General features: G+C 33.5%; 2 protein-coding genes across 7 annotated transcripts; both read right to left on the bottom strand.

Annotated features, from left to right (window-relative positions):
- Positions 1-2,055: 2,055 nt before the first annotated feature.
- Positions 2,056-4,373, bottom strand: LOC130969145 (putative branched-chain-amino-acid aminotransferase 7). Of its 6 annotated transcripts, none has more exons than XM_057894751.1 (9): positions 4,320-4,373; positions 3,958-4,015; positions 3,695-3,872; positions 3,294-3,602; positions 3,112-3,207; positions 2,810-2,926; positions 2,602-2,697; positions 2,406-2,518; positions 2,056-2,328 (listed from the first exon to the last, which is right to left on the bottom strand). In XM_057894751.1, exons 1-9 carry the CDS (start codon positions 4,354-4,356, stop codon positions 2,214-2,216), a joined length of 1,119 nt encoding a protein of 372 aa, XP_057750734.1. In that variant the 5' UTR covers positions 4,357-4,373; the 3' UTR covers positions 2,056-2,213. The 6 variants fall into 6 exon arrangements, with proteins under 6 accessions (XP_057750734.1, XP_057750733.1, XP_057750738.1 ...); XM_057894750.1 differs by having other exon boundaries at positions 3,695-3,875; XM_057894755.1 differs by lacking the exon at positions 4,320-4,373 and adding an exon at positions 4,112-4,232.
- A 2,476-nt stretch (positions 4,374-6,849) lies between these two features.
- Positions 6,850-8,461, bottom strand: LOC130966182 (branched-chain-amino-acid aminotransferase 6-like). Its single transcript, XM_057890957.1, has 5 exons — positions 7,946-8,461; positions 7,647-7,877; positions 7,305-7,517; positions 7,100-7,212; positions 6,850-7,001 (listed from the first exon to the last, which is right to left on the bottom strand). The coding sequence occupies exons 1-5, from the start codon at positions 8,324-8,326 to the stop codon at positions 6,887-6,889; spliced, it is 1,053 nt and encodes a 350-aa protein (XP_057746940.1). The 5' UTR covers positions 8,327-8,461; the 3' UTR covers positions 6,850-6,886.
- Between the last annotated feature and the right edge of the window lie 10,876 nt (positions 8,462-19,337).

The raw sequence follows: 19,337 nt of genomic DNA on the forward strand, positions 1-19,337 counted from the left end.
ATGGGGAACATGAGAGAGAAGGTGTGATTGACATGATGGTGATCATAATGATACACGCCACTCTAAGCTAGGGAAGTGGGACTTTAATTTCATTTTGTTATTACCCATTAGTTTGAGTTCAAACTTCTCTCTCCTCTCTCTTGTCTTTGCTTCTTCTCTTCGGTTATTACACAGGAAGCCATGGAAGCTACTTGGAGCTACCAAAAGGAAAGAAAAGCAAGGATAAAGACCATCGAGTTGATGGCACAAAAAAGAAAAAGAAAAGTATGCTGTGGCTGAGATTATCACCTAATCTGGTAAGATTTGGTGAGGTAATCTCGGATCCTTCATACACAAAAAGAAGGAAGAAGATTCGGCCAGTAGGGAAGATCCTTGGAGGCATGGCTTGTCTTTGATTCTGCTCAACCACCACAGGGAGTAGCTAGAGTGGCGAAGTGATGGTTGAAGGCAGAGATTGAAGCAGATGAAGTCATCATCATCATGAAGCATCAAGGGCCAGAAATCCATCTTGGAGAGGAAGCCAATGATGGAGCGCTCGGATTGATGAAGAGTGATGACCAAGGAAGGACTAGAGGTATTTGCATGTTGGTTCTTGCATTAGTTACCTCTTCTCTCTGTGTGGCCGAACCGGTTTTTGTTGAAGGAAAAGAAGTTGAGCTCGGGTTTGCGTTCTAACTATGAAGGCTTCACTTCTCTATAAAAGAGGTGAACAGTCATGGTTTGATTCAAGGAGTAAGATTTGAGAGTGCAAGGCACAGAGTTCTCAGAGCTACCTAAGCTAGCAGTTCTTCTTCTCCTTCAATGTTTTCTGTTTAGTATTTTTCTGTTTAATTTTGTCATGTCTTGAGTCTCATGGAAAAAGGCAAACAGTGAGGTTTGTAGAAAAAGCCATAGAGCGGAAAAAGGCAGAGAGTGCAAAATTAAAAGAAAAAAAGCCATAGATGTCTTAGAGTTCCTTTGTACATCTGTGTTGTGTTTCATGATTCTGTGGGAATCCCCTTGTAAGTTGGGTTAGCACTTTACAAGTTGTAATCTGGATGATTATAGTGAAATTCCATCATTGTTGTGATGGAGACTGGATGTAGGCTGCACTGCACTTAGCAGCTGAACCAGGATATATCTGGGTGTTATCTTCTCTCTCTTCCTACTTCAATTCTGTTTTTACTGTTCTGATGAAAAATCAAAAATGTCTCATGCCAAGTGACGAGACAAAATGAAAATGTCTCGTGACTAGGGACGAGATAAAACAGAAAAGTCTCCTCTAAAGTCCAGCAAGTGTTAGCAAGCAAAAAGGGGGCTAAGATTCAACCCTCCCCTTCTCTTAGCCACTAAAACCATCACGGATCAAATCGGGTCTAATAATTATAATGCAGACAATTGAGTTTATTATTGTTGCTATAATAAATTGATTTTGTTCTAGCTTATTAAAAAATAAATTATTAATTAATCAATTTAATAAAAATGTCCAATAATAACATGACATATATAAACATTTAAAAAAAATATTTTTAATATCTTTATTAAAGTGGTCTCCATGTATTAAAACGAAAGAGATATAAATAAATCATTATTTTATAAAAAGTTAAAAATCGATCTTGACTGTCTGATTAATATAACATGTACGGTGTTTTATTTTTTTTTATTTTTTATAAAAAAAAAAACTAGATATTGAAGTGTGTTACATTGTTACTCCCAATCTAACATGAAAGTGAAAATCCACTCCTATGAATCTAATCCGATCCCTTAAAGAAGATTTAAAAAAAAATCGTATATATGAATATACCTAGAGACTAGAGTTGTCTTCATTTGAAAATACAAGCTTAAATAATTACAATCTCTTCGGTGGAAAAATACTTGTTAAAAAAGAAAATTAATAACCCTTCATAAAAGATAAACCACCATTCTTTGAGTTTGCACATGTGCATCTTAGTCTAGAAGTGCTGCAACAAATATAATAATAAAGAAAAGAGAAGTTCTGTATTGAATATAATCGAAAAATATGATTCATGAATCATGATAATGGCAGGATGATAAAAAGCAATGGCGCACACACTTAAAAAAAAAAAATCCAAAAGCTATATTGTTTTGTTATAATAATAACAGTAACGATGCTAGATTTGCATAACCAGATAAATTACATGACCTACGCTCCATTATATAGTATTTCAAAAGATACATTGGAAATAAAATAACAGATATCCTTCTTGCTCTGCTCAATCAACTTGGAGTGTCCATCCTCTTGTGTCTTGAACTAGTCCAGTTTGAATTCCAGTTAGTGTCTCATACAATTTTGAAGATACTGTTCCTGATCCTGTTTTATATTTGGCTCTGCATTGCGCAAATACACATTACACAACACACAATATAATAAAACAGCATTTAAGATATAGCTTCTTAATTCTTACTTTGTTTTATTATAGGTTACAGAGAAAACAGGGTTGATAACCACAGCAGTTCCGGTGCAGAAAACTTCATCAGCTTGTAACAATTCTTCCACTGGAACACCACGCTCCTCAACCTACGAATTATTCATAGACAAAAGTTTCTAATTAATTCTTGATTTCAATACTAATTGAAGGAAACAACAATGTAATAAGTCACCTGATAACCCAAATCAATGGCAATGTCAATGATGCTTTTTCTTGTGATTCCAGGAAGAATAGTTCCTACTGCTTCTGGAGTTGTAATGCTATTACCCTTCACAAGATAATCCAAACATACATTATTGAATCAATAGAAAAAACTGAGAGATGATTTTACTAGTTCTTCCATAAAGATATAACAAACAAAAGCATAGCTTCTGTTGTACCTTGACCACAAAGATGTTGCATCCGGTGACCTCTTCAATAAATTTTCCTGTTGCTGCATCTAAGTATAATATATCAGAGAACCCTTCTTCCCTTGCTTCATTCAATGCTTTATAAGCCTACAGCAAACAACATTAGACCCTTACTAGAAGCAGTGATACTCCACAATCCATATATATGTTACATTAAATTAATCTGCTTGAGTAGCACTTAACAGTAACTTTGTATTTTTTTTCTTTATACTTCAAATCAATTTATACAATGAAGAAATGATAAAATCAAATGATGGGATTGTCCTACTTACTGGGGAATAGTTAGTAATGCTTTTGATCCCTCCAGTTCCTCCAGGGCCAGAAATTGCTCTATAGAGCTCATCTTTAATAACCAAGTTCAATGGACCCTAAAAAAAAAGTGAAGTTATTAGTCCAAACTCCTAACTGTACAATGAGTAAAGAAAAAGGGAGTTGAAAATAATAATAAAAGCACCTTGTGGTAACTCTTGACAGGAGTAGTATATATGAGAAGCATGTATTCAGGTGATGGAGACAAGCCTAACACACTTCCTGTTCCCAAAAGCAATGGCCTAATATAAAGTGAACCTTGCCCAAATGGAGGTACCCAACGCTTGTTTGCAATTACTGTCTTCTTGATTGCATGAACAAATTGTTCAACAGATGGAGATGGCATGCACATTCTCTCTGCTCCTATCTTTATGCGCCTTGCATTCTCTTCTGGTCTAAATAGCACTATACTCCCATCTTTTGTTCTGTATGCCTTTAGCCCTTCAAGCACTCCCTACATAATAACAACTTCGATATATATTGGAATGAAGGTATGATAGAGGAAGGATTATTATATGTTGTATACTGTGTCCTTTAATTTCTAACCTGTCCATAATTTAAGATTCCAGCAGATGGAGGGAGCTCTATGTTTCCATAGGGAATGAGGCTTCCATCTCCAAAGTCTTCTCCCTTTGAGCATTTCATGACATACATGAAGTCAGTTGAAACTATACCGAATCCAATCTCATCCCACTTGATTTCTGCATGCCTTTCTTCACCAGCACTACTACATGTGGGGTGGAAGAGAATTGGAAACAAATTCTATACATAAAGTTAATAGTCTTTAATTAATGGCTTTCATAAGGTACCTGGTAGCAGCAGAATCAGAGGATGTTAGAATAGGAGGAGGATCCATATTGTGTTCAACTTGCAACAAGAAATCACCAACACTATGTTATGCCTCGTAGCAATGACCTTATATATATGCATCAAATACTGAAATATTCAAAATTCGATTATTACTTGTATTTGTAAAGGATCCTTTAATATTGAAGGAGTCCAAAGTGGCATGCCAATCACCTATTACTACCATTTTTAAAACTTATAGAAGTGATTATGATGAGAATCAAACACTTCACGTACTATTAGATATCATTGGATATTTGTATAACTTTTTCGCACGAACTGTGTATTGTATATAGAAAATGTATAAAGAATAGTGTCAAGTTACAATTTCGTTGCAAAATTGATGATCTCCACCTTAGCATGTTGATTCACTTCATCGGTGGCTTCTGAATTGTTTATTGGCCAAGTCAGAGTCACGCGAGTAATTAGGTGTGCATTGCTGCCAACTACCAAAATGGCAAACTTGTGTAAAATATTCATACATTTTTAATTTGACCCTTTTGGTTTTTCCAACATCCACATATACATGAAGATGAAGAGTCGTTTGTCTTAATGACGTATATCATTAATTAATTTACTAATTCCATGTACTGGTCAAATTATTGATCTCCGTACAACAATTTTGTTCTTTTCGTGAAGATAAAAAAAGTAAAAAACAAATAGTTATATTATGGGAAAGTACAGGGAGCCAATGACTTAAGTATACAACGTGTACAATGGAGGTTTAGAAAGTATTAGAGATATAATCATTACTGTTACATTGTCCTATTAAGTTATGCTTTTGGGATGAGTGGTTTCATGATATGATATTAGAGTTCTAGATCCAGAAGGTCAGGAGTTTGATCATTGGTGAATCCCAAAATCAGCTTAAGTTTTTAGGATGAGTGATTTTATGACTGAGATGTTTATTTATCCTAGTATCCGGATGGTTATTCTAGATAATATGGGTGATGTTTATTTTATTTATGAACCAAAGATTTAGTCCGTTGTACATATTGTACACTTAGACCATTGGCTCCCTAGCACTACCCGTTATATTATACATTTAAGTCTTTTTAACAATAAATTCTAACCAAGTTGATCCAAAGTCAGTAACAATTAGTAGCGTAAATATAGGTTCCAACTACGTACTCGTGTTTCTCTCCTCCTCCTTCTTCTTCTTCTCCTTCTTCTTCATGTTTCTCTTTTTTTTGTATTTTTTCTTCTTCTTATTCGTGTGTTTCCTTCTAATCATCATTCTTTTATTATTGTTGTTATTATATTTTTTTTATTTTCTTCCTCTTTTTTCTAATAATTTTGTAGTATTATGAATTTTTTTCTTCTTCTTTATTTGATTTTTTTATTCTTGTTAACAAAGTAAAACCAGAAGAATAATAAGAAGATAAAACAAGAAGATGATGAATAAGAAAAAAAAAGGAGATGATGATAATAATGAAGAAGAAGGAGGAGTTTTGAGTTCGGTGCATTCTGAATTTGAATTTCGATGCATTTTACATTTAATTTCGGTGCATTCTCGTCTTAAATTATTTTAAATTGAATTTGTTTGTGTGTCGTTATTATTAAAGAATTTCAATAACAATAACAATGATGATAATAATGATGATGGAGGAGGAGAAAAAGAAAGGAACATATCAAAAAAATTTAAATGAGAAAAAAAGGAGGAGAGGAGAAGGTGGAGGTGGTGGTATGGTGGTGGTGACGATGATAACGGAGAGAAAGATGGAGCAAATGGTCAAATTAGTCTTCGAAAGATCACTCATTCTTTAAATTAGTCTCCAAAAGATATTTTTAATCAAATTCGTCATTCAAAGATTTTAAGTTAGTCATTTTAGTAGTTTTAATTGACAGTTATCATGATAAATTTATAAAATTAGATCAAATCAATCCCAATTTGAAAAATTTCAATGCCTCAAGTTCTTCCTTCGATTAGGCTTTAATTTGATATAATTTCATAAACTTTTCATACTAATAGTCAATTAAAACTCTTATGTGTGTTTTGTAGTATTACTTAACATACTACATTAACAAATTTTGGCATCATCAACCAAAAAAATGACAGAAAGATTAACATGATTAATTTAAAATCTTTGAAGAACGAATTTGATTAAAAAAATTTTTGATGACTAATTTAAAAAAAATGAGTGATCTTTGAGGGACAAATTTGATCATTTACCCAAAAAAGATGAAAAAAAAAAGAAGAGGAGGAGAAGGAGAAGAAGATGATAATGAAAAAGAAGGAGGAGGAGTTTTGAATTATCATTTAGTAATTTGGATGCATTTTAGATTTAATTTTGGTGCAATCTAAATTTAATTTTGATGTATTCTAATATGAACTTGTTTTGAAATGAATTTGTTTGTGTGTCGTTGTCATTAAAGAATTTTGGTGCATTCTGGATTTAACCTATTATACATATAAGAAGAACAAAACAATGATGACAATAGCAATACCGATGATGATAATAATAATGATGGAGGAAAAGAAAGGAGAGGATCGAAGAAATTCAAATAAAAAAAGAAAGAGGAGGAAATAGAAGTGGTGGCATAGTGGTGATGACAATGACAATAATAAAAGAGAAAAATGAAAAAAAATAAGAAAAAGAAGAAAAAACAATATTAAAGGTGAGAAGAAAAAGAAAATCGAAATTCGCTTTTAGTGATGTATTTAGCCAAAAGACAGTTAGAAGTAATACGTGTAAATATCAATTAATTAGGTTATATCAACCTAGTTAAATTTGATTGGATAATTAACTTAATTGTAGAGTATTATTTAAAAGAAAAAAAACAATAGATAATAACAATAATAATAATGAACAATTTGCGGAGTTTGTTTATCAACAAATTGCTGTATGCAATGTCGGAGCAATAACCAACAAAAAAGTCAACCTACATAGCTCAATCAATCTTGACTACCCATCCCCTATTATCTTCTGTTAGACCATTTTGGATCCCTCTAATCGTTTCAAACAACTTCCTCGTCACTGTGTTCTCTCCTGTCTTGAATTCAACTCTGCACGCAAGCAAATTAACCCGTATCAATTAATTAACCTATTAGTTTTGTAAATAACTATATACTATGATGAAATTACAAATTTGAACAAGGATTACTTTTTATCCATGTAGGTTGCACTGCACACGTCAGAGATGCCAACAGCAGTTCCAGTGCAAAAGACCTCATCAGCTTCAAGAAATTCATCCACTGAAATTCTGATTTCTTCGGCCTACACAAATTTATGATTCATCACATCAATTAGAAGCATGTTTAAGGTCAATTTAATTTGAGTAATTTATAACTTGGGCAGCGTAACAGGACCTGGTAGCCCAATTCAAGAGCAAGTTGAAGGATAGATTTCCTTGTGACTCCGGGGAGAATTGTTCCAGCGGTGGGTGAAGTTGAAATCTTGTCACCCTTAACTATGAAAACATTACATGAAGAAACCTCCTCAACATACTTGTGTTCTACTGCGTCTAGAAACAGCACATCAGAGAATCCTTTGACCTTTGCTTCCTTTACCACTTGGAATACCTATACAATTATATATACGAAAATGTTTATTTAACATTCATTAATTCTAATAACAATTAATGAGTGTTAAATAAAGTAAGTTCTAGCTATCTCTATAATGTTACCACTATGTACATAAATTAAACTTACCGGTGAATAATTGCTTATATTTTTTATTCCGCCAGTTCCACCGGGAAAGGCGCGAGGAAGTGAATGATGAACCAACAAGCTTAAGGAAGTAGAGGTTCCCTTGTAGGCATTGGCAATTGGATTGGTGAATATTAAGAAAGTGGTTTGTGGTGCAGGTGCAATACCCATGACAGATCCACTTCCGAATAGCAATGGCCTAATGTAGAGTGTTCCTTTTCCATGAGGAGGCACCTGCATGCATGCATGCTCGTCAAATTGAAAAATAAAAAAAGGGTAAACGTGTAAAGTCATATTCATACCCAGCGCATGTTGGCACGGACAACTTGTTTGACAGCATCAACATACTGGTCAACAGTTGGTGAGGCCATGAGAAGCCTCTCAGCTCCCATCTGCATGCGAATGGCATTCTCCTCCGGCCTGAATATCTGCACCTCACCGGTTGGTGTTCTGTATGCCTTCATCCCCTCGAACAATCCCTGTCCGTAATTCAAAACAGAGGAATGGGGATTGATTTCGATGGTTCCAAATGGTACGAGAGCTCCATCGGAAAAGGTGCCGTCTGGATTGGATTTCATCACGTACATGTAATCCGTTGGGATTACGGCATAGGATAGCTGCTCCCAATCCATGGTAGCATGCCTCTCTTCGCTCTCATCACCATTTGTGGCTAATGTTGCCATGCCTGCCAACCAAGGAGACCCAAGATAAACTAAGCTACAAGGTTGAATTCAATGTTGCTCTGAACTGGTGACTACAACAAAATGTACTTATATCTTTATCTTTAGGTCATGGGGAAGCCTAAAATAAGTCATGAATTTCACTCCGGATTCTGTGGATTCAAAAAACCGTAATTTGAAAATAACGGCATGCTTTATTTAGCTTGAGTTTTGGGCCCAGCATCATATGCATTGTATTCGTCATTATTGGAATGAAATACACATACATTTTGTTAGCACATTGTTTCATCCAACACTTTGTACAGATAAACATAATTATAGATAAATGAAGATTCACCAATCACATGGACTAAACTTATTTATTTACGTAAAGTTTGTTCATGGACTCAATAAACTTATTTACGTTTTAATATGATTTGAATTGTATTAGTATATTTTTATTTTTTAATCAATTTAATTTTATTTAAATCATTAGAATTTTAAATTATAAAATTTGTATTAATTTGTAATTTAAAATTTAAATAGATATAATTTAAATTAATGATTTATAAAATTGTATGTATTTGTATTATTGTACTCATATAACTAATTATATTTATTGAATTTAAAAAAATAATAGTTGTTAATTTTTTTATTTAAATACATTCCTATTATTTTCAAATTAAAAGAATATACTTATTTAAAATAATATGAGTACATTTATTTAAATTTAAAAAGTTTTAAAATAACAAGAGTATATTTATTTAAAATATTAAAATTTTAAATTTTAAATAAATCAACTTATATTAATTTTAAATTTTATTTAAAATAATACGAATATGTTTATTTAAATTAAAAAATTAAAATAATAAGAGTACATTTATTTAAAAAATTTTAATTTAAAAATAATATAAATGTATTTATTTGTTAGTTAAAAATTAACAACTGTTTTTTTTTAAAATCAAATAAATATAATTAATCATATTAGTACAATAATACGAATACATATAATTTTATAAATTATTAATTTAAATTATATCTATTTAAATTTTAAATTACAAACTAATACAAATTTTATAATTTAAAATTCTAATTATTTAAATAAAATTAAATTGATTAAAAAATAAAAATATACTAACACAGTTTAAATCGTATTAAAACATAAACAAGTTTGTTAAGTCCATAGACAAAATGTAAATAAGATGTGATAGGTAAATTTTGTGCAAACTTTATGAAAAATAATAAAAAAAATTAAATCCTAAAAAATAACATAATTTTTTTAGAATTAATTTTTTTATATTTTATAATAGAAATAAAAAATCTGATTAACATTGAATTGGTTTAATATACTAGATAATTTTATTTTTTAATAATTTTTAATTATAATTTTGGTTAAAAAAATTATATAATAAATAATTAACTATAATTTCTCAATTTAAATTAATCAATTTATTTTTAAAATAAAACACGATAAAAAATCTAACATCATAACTATATCAATTGACTTTTTAATTAAATTATTTATATAAAATAAACTAATTTTTTAAAATTAAATAATAATATATGTCATGCATCCAAAATTAATTTTATACGATAAATTTTCACCATTATAGAAAAAACCTAAAATAAGCCATAAATTTTACTCCGGATTCTCTGGATTCAAGAAACCGTAATTTGAAACTAACGGCATGCTTTGTTTAGCTTGATTGTTGGGCCAGCCATATGCATTATATTCGTGATTATTGAAATGAAATACACATACATTTTATTAGCATATTGTTTCATCTAGAGACGAATTCAAGAATTTGACTACGAAAGGTCAAAAATTAAAATTTTGTATAATCAAATATAATATCATATATTTAATAATAAATATAATTATAATTAATTTTTTAATTAAAAAATTAATAAATATTTATTAAATAAAAAAAATTATCTCAATCTTTATAATTTTTTATGATTTTACATCTAATAAAATATAAAATTATTTATTTTTAAATATTTTGTTAATTAATTTACTTGCAAATTTAATTTTTATGTTTTATATTATTATAAAATATGATATAAAATAATATAAATTAATCTCACTAACAATTTTGTTATGTGAATTTAAAATATATTAAAGTATTTTTATATAATAATAGAAGGTAAAAAGTAATAGAAAAAAAACAACTAAATTGCCAACTAAAAAAATAATATTATTATAAATAATATTAAAGTATTTTTTATATGATTATAAAAGTTAAAATTAATTTAAAAAAATAAATGTAAAAAGGATTTTAAATTAAATAAAAAATACAAATAATATAAATATATGTAAAAAAATTTAAACTTTAATATATAAAGAATATTAGTTATTTTTTATTATTATTACGCTATTAAATTTTACTTTATATGATGTATTTATTATAATAATATATGAATTTAAAATTTGTTGGAGGGCCAAGACCACCGGTCCGTCCCTGATTTCATCCATTACTTTGTACAAATAAACATAATTATAGATATATGAGTAATAAATAATGAACAATAAGTAAGATTCGAGTAAAGGTTTGTTTTATCACTTAAACTTACGAATTATGGAAGAGCCCAATTTAGATAACTCAAAACTGAACTCACCAAACACAAGCATTGAGATCTAACTATGCGTACTTTTGGACCACTAATTAAAAACAAATTAAAAAAAAGTAGAGTTAGTTTTAATATAGAGGAACAAAACGTCGATCAATTTATATAAAAGCAGGGACGGATCAGAAATTTTAATATAGAGAAATCAAATTTTGGATAATTTTTTTTATTTTATAAAAATAATTAACATATAATTATTAGAATTAATTTTTTAAAAGATTTATCAAAAAAATATATAAATATAATTATAATTTTTTATAATTTTATTTTTAATATGATAATTATATAAAAGAAATATAACAATATTAATAATATATTATAAAATTATACAATACCAATAATTTATAACATGTTTAGTTAAAAATTATTACATATTTTATTAATTAAAATTAATTCTTTTAAAAATTTTAAAAAATTTAGAAATAAATTATAAATTATTAATTATTTAAAAGACACAGTATTCTTATAGAATATAAGATATAAGATATCTTTAAAAAAAAATTCTTTTAACAATATAAATTTAGAAAAAAAAATGAGTATTTTTTACAAAAAAATAATATCTAAAGTACATAATGTGATTACCAAAATATAACTGCGTAAGTCATTATTAATATAATAATATAAATGTTAAATACAATAATATAAAAAATAAATAATTTTTTAAAAAATAAATATAGAGATTATTGTATAAAAACTAATTTGAAAGGTACAAAGACTTGGGTATGATATTAAATTAGTTAAGTAAAAAATATTAGTGAATTAAACAATTAAGACATAAATTCATCATATAGTAAACAGTAATACATATAAAACTATTAAATTACATAATATTTTTTTTATTTTTTGAACACATATCTCATATATAAGGCTACGAGGCAAGGTTGTTTTGGAGGAGAAGCTTGGTATTGACGTACGAAGGAAGCGACGAATACTCAGAGATATCAGGTGGCACATGCCGTTCAGAATACGATTAAAGTTCAAACTCAACAGGAGGTTATCGAAAGGGATCTAGGGACTGAGGTGAAAGAGCTAAGGAAAGAGGGGAAAAAGGGGACCTTCACGGCAATGGGTGGATGAAGAAGATGGGAGTGCCAGTGGCAAAAGAGAAATTGGTTTGGTTGCAGAGAAGTCTAATAGGCGGTACGACAAAGGCTATTGACTATAAGTCTCTAAGGGCCATGATAGGAAAGAATTTACCGCAAGTCGTGGAGGTATGAGAACTCGGAGCTTACAAAGCTCTCCTGACGTTTGATAGCTTTTTAGGTGCGGAAGAAGCCTTCACGTTTAAAATGAACAATATTCTGAAGTTCTTCCATAGCGTTTGGAGATGGGAGGAGGAAGAGCGTAGTGAAACTCGAAGGGTATGGCTAGAGTGTTTCAATGTCCCGTTATATACGTGGTCTGTGGAGACGTTTAAATTGATTGGTAGTCAATGGGGCGAAGTTGTTGGGTACGACGAAGCCACGAAATCATGTCTATCGTTCAGTGTGGGACGGATACAAATTGACACTTGTATTATGGACATTATCAGTGAGTGAATTCACATCACTGTTGGTACTAGAGGGTTCGATGTCCTAGTTAAGGAGGTTGGACACGAGAGTTATGGATCGGAGTGTCAGCTTGACGATGTTAGCACTTTTGGTCTCCCAAAAGCATGCGAGATTTTGGGTACGAGCAGGTTGAATTCTATAACACCAGTAGCAAGCAGAGATCCGGTGGTTGAGGGGCTGATGGTGATGCCAAGAGAGGAAGAAGCTGAAAAGGGTAGATTGGTAATTTCCATTAACATTTTGAATGAGTGGAGTTATTGTAACTTAATTGAATTTAAAACTACAAAGATAACGGAGGATTCTGTTAGGGAGGGAATAGCAAATTTCAAGGGATGTCATGATTTACTCATTGATGCTGAATCTAAAAAAAATGGTTAGTTGGGATTATGGGTTTGATGGGCTGAATTTTGGTGGCTGTTGGAGAAAAAAAAAAAACAAAACCTGCTGAAGGGCTGGCCCAATAATCAATCAGGTGGCACAAGTGATGATGGAAGGAGATTGGGCCGCTCCTCATCAACTGCAGGCCCAGAGACTGATGTGGAGGACGCGGAAGGCTGGATCAGGAGGCCGGGTCGGGCTCCTTCCAGATGGGTGCTCTCCATCTCCTGGATCAAGCGCCGCAACTCACGCTTGCCTTAAAGGAGAGAACCTGGAGGCTGCTGATGAGACTAGACCACGAGGGAAAGGAGCGCACGAGCTGGCGAGCAAGACCGCCGACGGGCTGAGTGCAACGCGACTGATGTTGTGACTGGGCACTGTGTGGCTGAGCTGGAATCAACGGACCGTCTCCCTAAGCCTTCAACGAACTCCGCGCTGGTGATGATAGGAGTTGGCTCCTCCAGGGAAGACGGGGTCGAGAGACAGACCCAGCAGACGAAGCCAGCGCCGGGGAAGGATGCTGCAGTCGGCCGGGAAGAGATCCTAGAAGACAGTGATGAAGCTTTAGAAGACGCTATGCCTCTAGCTGTTGCAAGACTTGAGGAGGGCGGGGGCGATAATGGGCTAGGGATGGATGCTGGCAGCAGAAACAAGAGACTCAGTAATATGAAGAGTCTGGAAAGAGAAGAGTAGATGATTGAAAATAGAAGGGCATGGGACCTAGCAGTAGAATCCGGAGCAGTGTAGTGCGATGAAGATGATGACATAATGGCGATTCTACAAGAACATAATGAAGCGCTTGCCCAAAAGAGGAGTTTGGCTAAGCAGAAAGAAAAGGCGCGAAGATGCAGACCAAAAAAGCTCAAAAAGGTGTGTACCAAAGATTTAAAATGATTTTTAGCTCTTGGAATGTTAGGGGGTTAGGGAGGGTTGGTAAGATGAGTATATTTAAAGAGCTCAAAACAAAACAGAAGCTGAATATGCTAGGTTGGCTTGAGTCTAAAATGCTAGTTGTGACTAAGTATGATGTAGTACGTATTTGGGGGAGCGATGCTATGGGGTGGGAGTATGTAGGCTCGGAAGGCACGTCCGGAGGGTTGGTGTTAATGCGAGATATTATGCTGTTTAGAATAAATAATTGCTACAAAGGGGAGAGATGGTTATGTGTTGAAGGAGTCCTATTGAAAAATGATTTTTCTTGGGCTTTTTGTTTGGTATATGGTGCTCATAATAGAGTAGAAAAAATTGCTGTGTGGGAGGAACTGAGCTTTATAGCTGGTGTATGTCAAGTACCAATATATTACATGGGTGACTTCAATGAGGTTATACAAGTTGAAGAGAGGAAAGGATAGGATAGGCTAACAGGGTCTGCAAAAGACTTCAAGTGTTGGGTACAAGATATGCAGCTAGTGGATCTACCATTGCATGATCGTAAGTTTACCTGGTTTAGAGGCCGCTCCTGCAGTCGCATTGATAGAGTCTTAGTGAGTGTAGAATGGACGGAGGAGTTTCTGGAGATTCGGCTAAAAGGAGGACTGAGAGGCCTGTCAGACCACTGCCCAATTATAGTGGAAGATACTATATCCAGAGGTTGACCACGGCCCTTTCATAGCTTAGATTCCTGGTTTACATATGACGATTTTCTAAGGATGGTCAGGGAAGAATAGAGGAATCTTGGTGAGGCACGGTTCACAGATAAGTTGAAGGCTTTAACAGTACCTCTGGGAAGATGACATAAGGACAATTTTGGGGACATGGATAAGAAAATTCAGCGTTTTGAGGAGGAAATTAGGAAGATAGACAAGTTGGCAGGAAATGGAGTTTATGATGATACAGTGGAGGCTAGAAGGAAGGCACTAGTAAGCTGTTGCAAGCAGTGGTATATCAGAAAAGAAATACACTGGAAGCAAATGTCACGCTCCAAGCATGCGAAAGATATGGATAAGAACACTAGGTACTTCCATAACTTGGCATCGGCAAGAAGGAGCAAGAATAGACTTGATGCTCTAGTAATTCATGGTAGGTTGATAAGAAATCAAGCTCGGATCAAGATTGCCATCAGAGATTTCTATAAAGATCTATATCACCAGGAGAGATCATCGGTAGTGGGTTTTAGGGATGGTCTAGTAAATCAGATTGATGAAGAAGACTCGATAATTCTGGAGAGAATACCAACAATGGAGGAGATTAGAGAAGCCGTCTGGGATTGTGAATCATCCAAGGCTCCAGGGAATGATGGGTATAACATGAATTTCATTAAAAAGTGCTGGGATAAGATTGGTGTGGAGTTTGTTACAGCTGTTCTGGATTTCTTTCGATCGTCACGATTACCTTCTGAGGCCAATATTACTTGGGTGGCCCTAGCACCTAAGTTTACTGGAGCTTAGGAGATCAAGGAACTTCGGCCGATCAGCATGGTTGGTTGTGTATATAAAGTACATAATTTCCAAAGTGATGGTTAGGAGGATGAGATCAGTCATGCCAAGTCTAGTAAGGGAGACCCAAAGCGCATTTGTGAAAGGGCGGAAAATTCATGATGGAGCTCTTATTGCATGCGAAACAGTGCACTGGCTAAAGAGTAGAAAGAAGAAAGCAGCAATTATCAAATTAGATTTCCAGAAGGCTTATGATCGGGTAAAATAGAGTTTTGTGGATATTGTGCTGTAGAAGATGGGTTTTGGTTGGAAATGGAGGACATGGACGAAGGAATGTATTGGCACAGCGTCTATGTCAATCTTGGTAAATGGCTCACCATCTAAACCTTTTAAGATGGAGAGAGGTTTGAGACAAGGTGATCCACTATCTCCATTTCTATTTGTTCTAGTTGTTGATGTGCTGCATAGGATGGTAGGGGAGGTAGTCAGAAACAAATGTATTTTGCCGCTGCTGATTGGAACGGACAATACAGAGACATCACATTTACAATTCACAGATGACATTATATTATTCTGTCCACTAGAGGAGGAGACCATCAGAAACTATGCCAAGTTGCTAAGGTGCTTTGAGATGATGTCAGGGTTGACTGTTAACTTTGATTAATCAAGCTTAATTCCAATCAACTGCGAACCGCAGTGGACCTCCGACATGTGCAGCTACTTGGGGTGTAAGGAGGCCAGTCTTTCAGTAAGATATCTTGGCATTTCTTTAGGAGCAAACCCAAGACTAGTCAAAACTTGGAAACCGATTATTGACAGTCTTGAGGAGAAGCTCAGTTTGTGGAAGAAAAAACTACTCAATAAGGCAGATAAGGTTGTCCTTATTAAATTTGTGTTAAACAGCTTGCCAGTGTACTACTTGAGTCTGTATAAGATGCCGAAGGCAGTATCAGACAAGTTGATATCGTTGCAGAGGAGATTCCTGTGGAGCAAGGAGAAAGGTATGAATGGTTTGGCATTAGTTAAGTGGGAGTTAGTTCAAGCCCCTAAAAAGGTGGGTGGGTTGGGGGTGGGTGATGCAGTGATTAGAAATACTGCACTTCTTTTCAAGTAGTGGTGGCGGTTCTCAAAAGAGGAGTGTCTACTACTATGGAAGAAGGTCATGTGTTCTTGCTATGACTTGAACCCCAATGTGATGTTAACGGCTCAGACATTACCTACTAGAGGGGGTTCATGGAAGGATATCTGTCAGCTGCAGGTCAGGGATAGTGATGTGAGAAATAAGATGATTGCGGGGTTATCTATGGAGGTGGGAGACGGAAGGAGGACTCGATTCTAGGAGGATGTCTGGCTATAAAGTGGTTTGTTAAAGATGAATTTTTCGAGACTTTTCTCTATTTCAAACCAAAAAAGATCTGTTATAAAGGATTGTGGTTCTGGGATGGGCTAGAATATATCTGAAACTTCCAGTGGAGGCGAGAGTTATACCAATGGGAGTTGGAATTAGTGGATCAATTACATAAAATTTTAAGGCTTATTAAGCTAGCACATGATAAGCAAGACAGAGTTGTGTGGAAATTTGACAAAGAATGTATTTTTTTAACTAACTTCTTTGTGTAGGTAATGCAGTCAGAGTCCCTCCCAGAGAAAATTACCAGCTACAATTTCACCAGAACTATTTGAAAAGATTTGGTTCCACCACGAGTGGAGTTATTTATTTGGTTTACTTTGATAGGGATAGTGAATGCCAAAGAAAGATTGCATAGACGGGGAATTGTTGGACATGGTGATAACATATGCATTATGTGTAAAAAGGACGTTTAATATATACATCACTTGTTTCTGGGCTGAGTTTACTTGGTAGGTGTGGTGTTGATGGCTATCTAACTTTGGGAGATTGTGGTCTATTTCGGGCTCACTAAAAGAACATTTTGAGAGTTGGACATGTGTTGCTAGCAGGAAAAGAGACCACAACAAGTGGCTCATATATTTTTTTCGGTTATTTGGAACATTCTGTTATAGAGAATGGTGTAGTTTGAATCCCTTTTGTTGTTGATGGCAATGTCGGAGATAACACTAGGGACATGTTTCTATTCTTTGTCTTTACAGGTTACTTGTTTGTTAGCTTCTTTTCCGCTCTACTGTTTGTGTTGAGCTTCCTTGTTATATATATATATATATATATATATATATATATATATATATATATATATATATATATATAGTTTCTTAAATTTTGGGGGAGCCAAGGCCACCACTCGTCCTTTCTAGGTCCGCCCCTGTATAAAAGTCGAAGTATTGTGCAAGTCGGAATATTATAGCATATGGGTTAATCTATATTGAAAGTCTTGAACATGTGACCATAAGGAAGTGGAAGTCAACTATAAAATGAGTCAAATTGAAACTTTCTAAAGTCGAAATGTGATAATTGCACGTGATTTTATCCAAAAAAGTTATACAGGACATAGGATTTGGAGACTAAGGTAAGAAAAGACGTGAAATGTCAAACTTTGGCGTCAAGATTCTTTATGGTTAAGATAAGGTCATGGGTCATGAAGACTCTGAGAAAAAGGAGAAAGCTAGATCGTGAGAAGAGAAATAATCTGTAAAATCTATATTTATGCTCTATAAATAGAAAAAGTTCAGAAGAAGTTTAGGACTTCAATTTAAACATCTCATTATCACAAAAATTCTGCAAAAATTTAAGTCACATTGATGCACACAAAAAATCAGAGTACAAATATACGTGAGTATCAGAGGTCCACTTTTAATTTATTTCATTTGTTTTTGTTTGTGTGTTTTTAATTTATTTCTTTTGTTCTTTTATTTTTCCGTCAACTTATTATATTTTTTTTGAGCATTTTGTTTCTTTTTTTCAATTAATTTTATTCTTTCATTTTATTAAAGCCTTCATTTATTTTAGGTTTAATTACTCTATTGGTCCCTAATAGTTTTGCGAAAATTTTAATTAGGTTCCTATACTTTTTTTTTTCTTTTAATTGAGTCTTGCACCATTTTTTTTAATTTGGTCCCTATACTTTTTTTCCTTTTATTTGAGTCCCTTTACCAATTTTTTATTTTTTAATCGGGTCCCTATACAACTAAATCAATTACTGTCAAGAGGGACCTAATTGAAAAAAAAATTGGTGTAGGGATCCAATTAAAAGGAAAAAAAGTATATGGACCTAATTAAAAATTTTACAAAATTATCGGGACCAACAGAATAATTAAACATTTATTTTATTTGTGTACATTTTTTTATTTGTTACTGTTACCTGACATATGAGATGAGAGACTAATAAATAGCTAAATTAGTTAGCTAGTGGAGATATTTATCACAAAGTAGTTAGAGTGGAGCACTATCAGCTGCTATGCGTGTGTATGATAATGTATCTATGCTTGTATATAAGGCTTGTCATGCCTCACAGTTAATTGAGTTTTGTCATTTTCTGATTTAAGTCACATTTTCATCTTTCTCTTCTCTGTTTTCTCTGAACCTGCACATTCTCTTGCTACTCTCACTACACCTTCAACATGGTGCGGTGAGCATGGACCCAAAGAGGGTAGCATGTGCAAGAAGCAAAGAATTGAGGAAGAAAAAACTTGATCTCTGTGCCTCAATAATCAATACGAAGAGCATAGAACTCCAATTTCACAAATCAGTGAAATTAGGGGAGAAATGGCAGAACCATTCACTGCGAACTCGAGTTCATCACATTCTGCGGTAGAGTTACAAAGAATTACTGAAATTCTGAATCAAATCGCGTCAATTCAAGCTCAACTGACTTGGAACAGCGCTAATTCGAGTCAAGATCCAATAAACCCTTACTTTCTTCATCCTTTTGAGAGCGCTGGTACTCCTCTTATCCCTATTATTTTGGATGGGAAAAACTATGGCTCTTGGAGTAGATCGATGTTATTAGCGTTGAAATCTAAGAATAAATTGAAATTCATAGATGGTAGTTTACCAAAGCCTGATGAAAATGATAGTATGTTTGAATCTTGAAAAAGATGTAATATCTACGTCGTAGCCTGGATAAACCTCTCGTTGAGCCCTAGCATTTCGCAATCGGTAATATGGATGAACGTTGCTAGCGATCTATG

Source organism: Arachis stenosperma, chromosome 3 (genome assembly GCF_014773155.1).
Source record: "Arachis stenosperma cultivar V10309 chromosome 3, arast.V10309.gnm1.PFL2, whole genome shotgun sequence".
In the NCBI taxonomy this organism is placed as follows: Eukaryota; Viridiplantae; Streptophyta; class Magnoliopsida; order Fabales; family Fabaceae; genus Arachis; species Arachis stenosperma.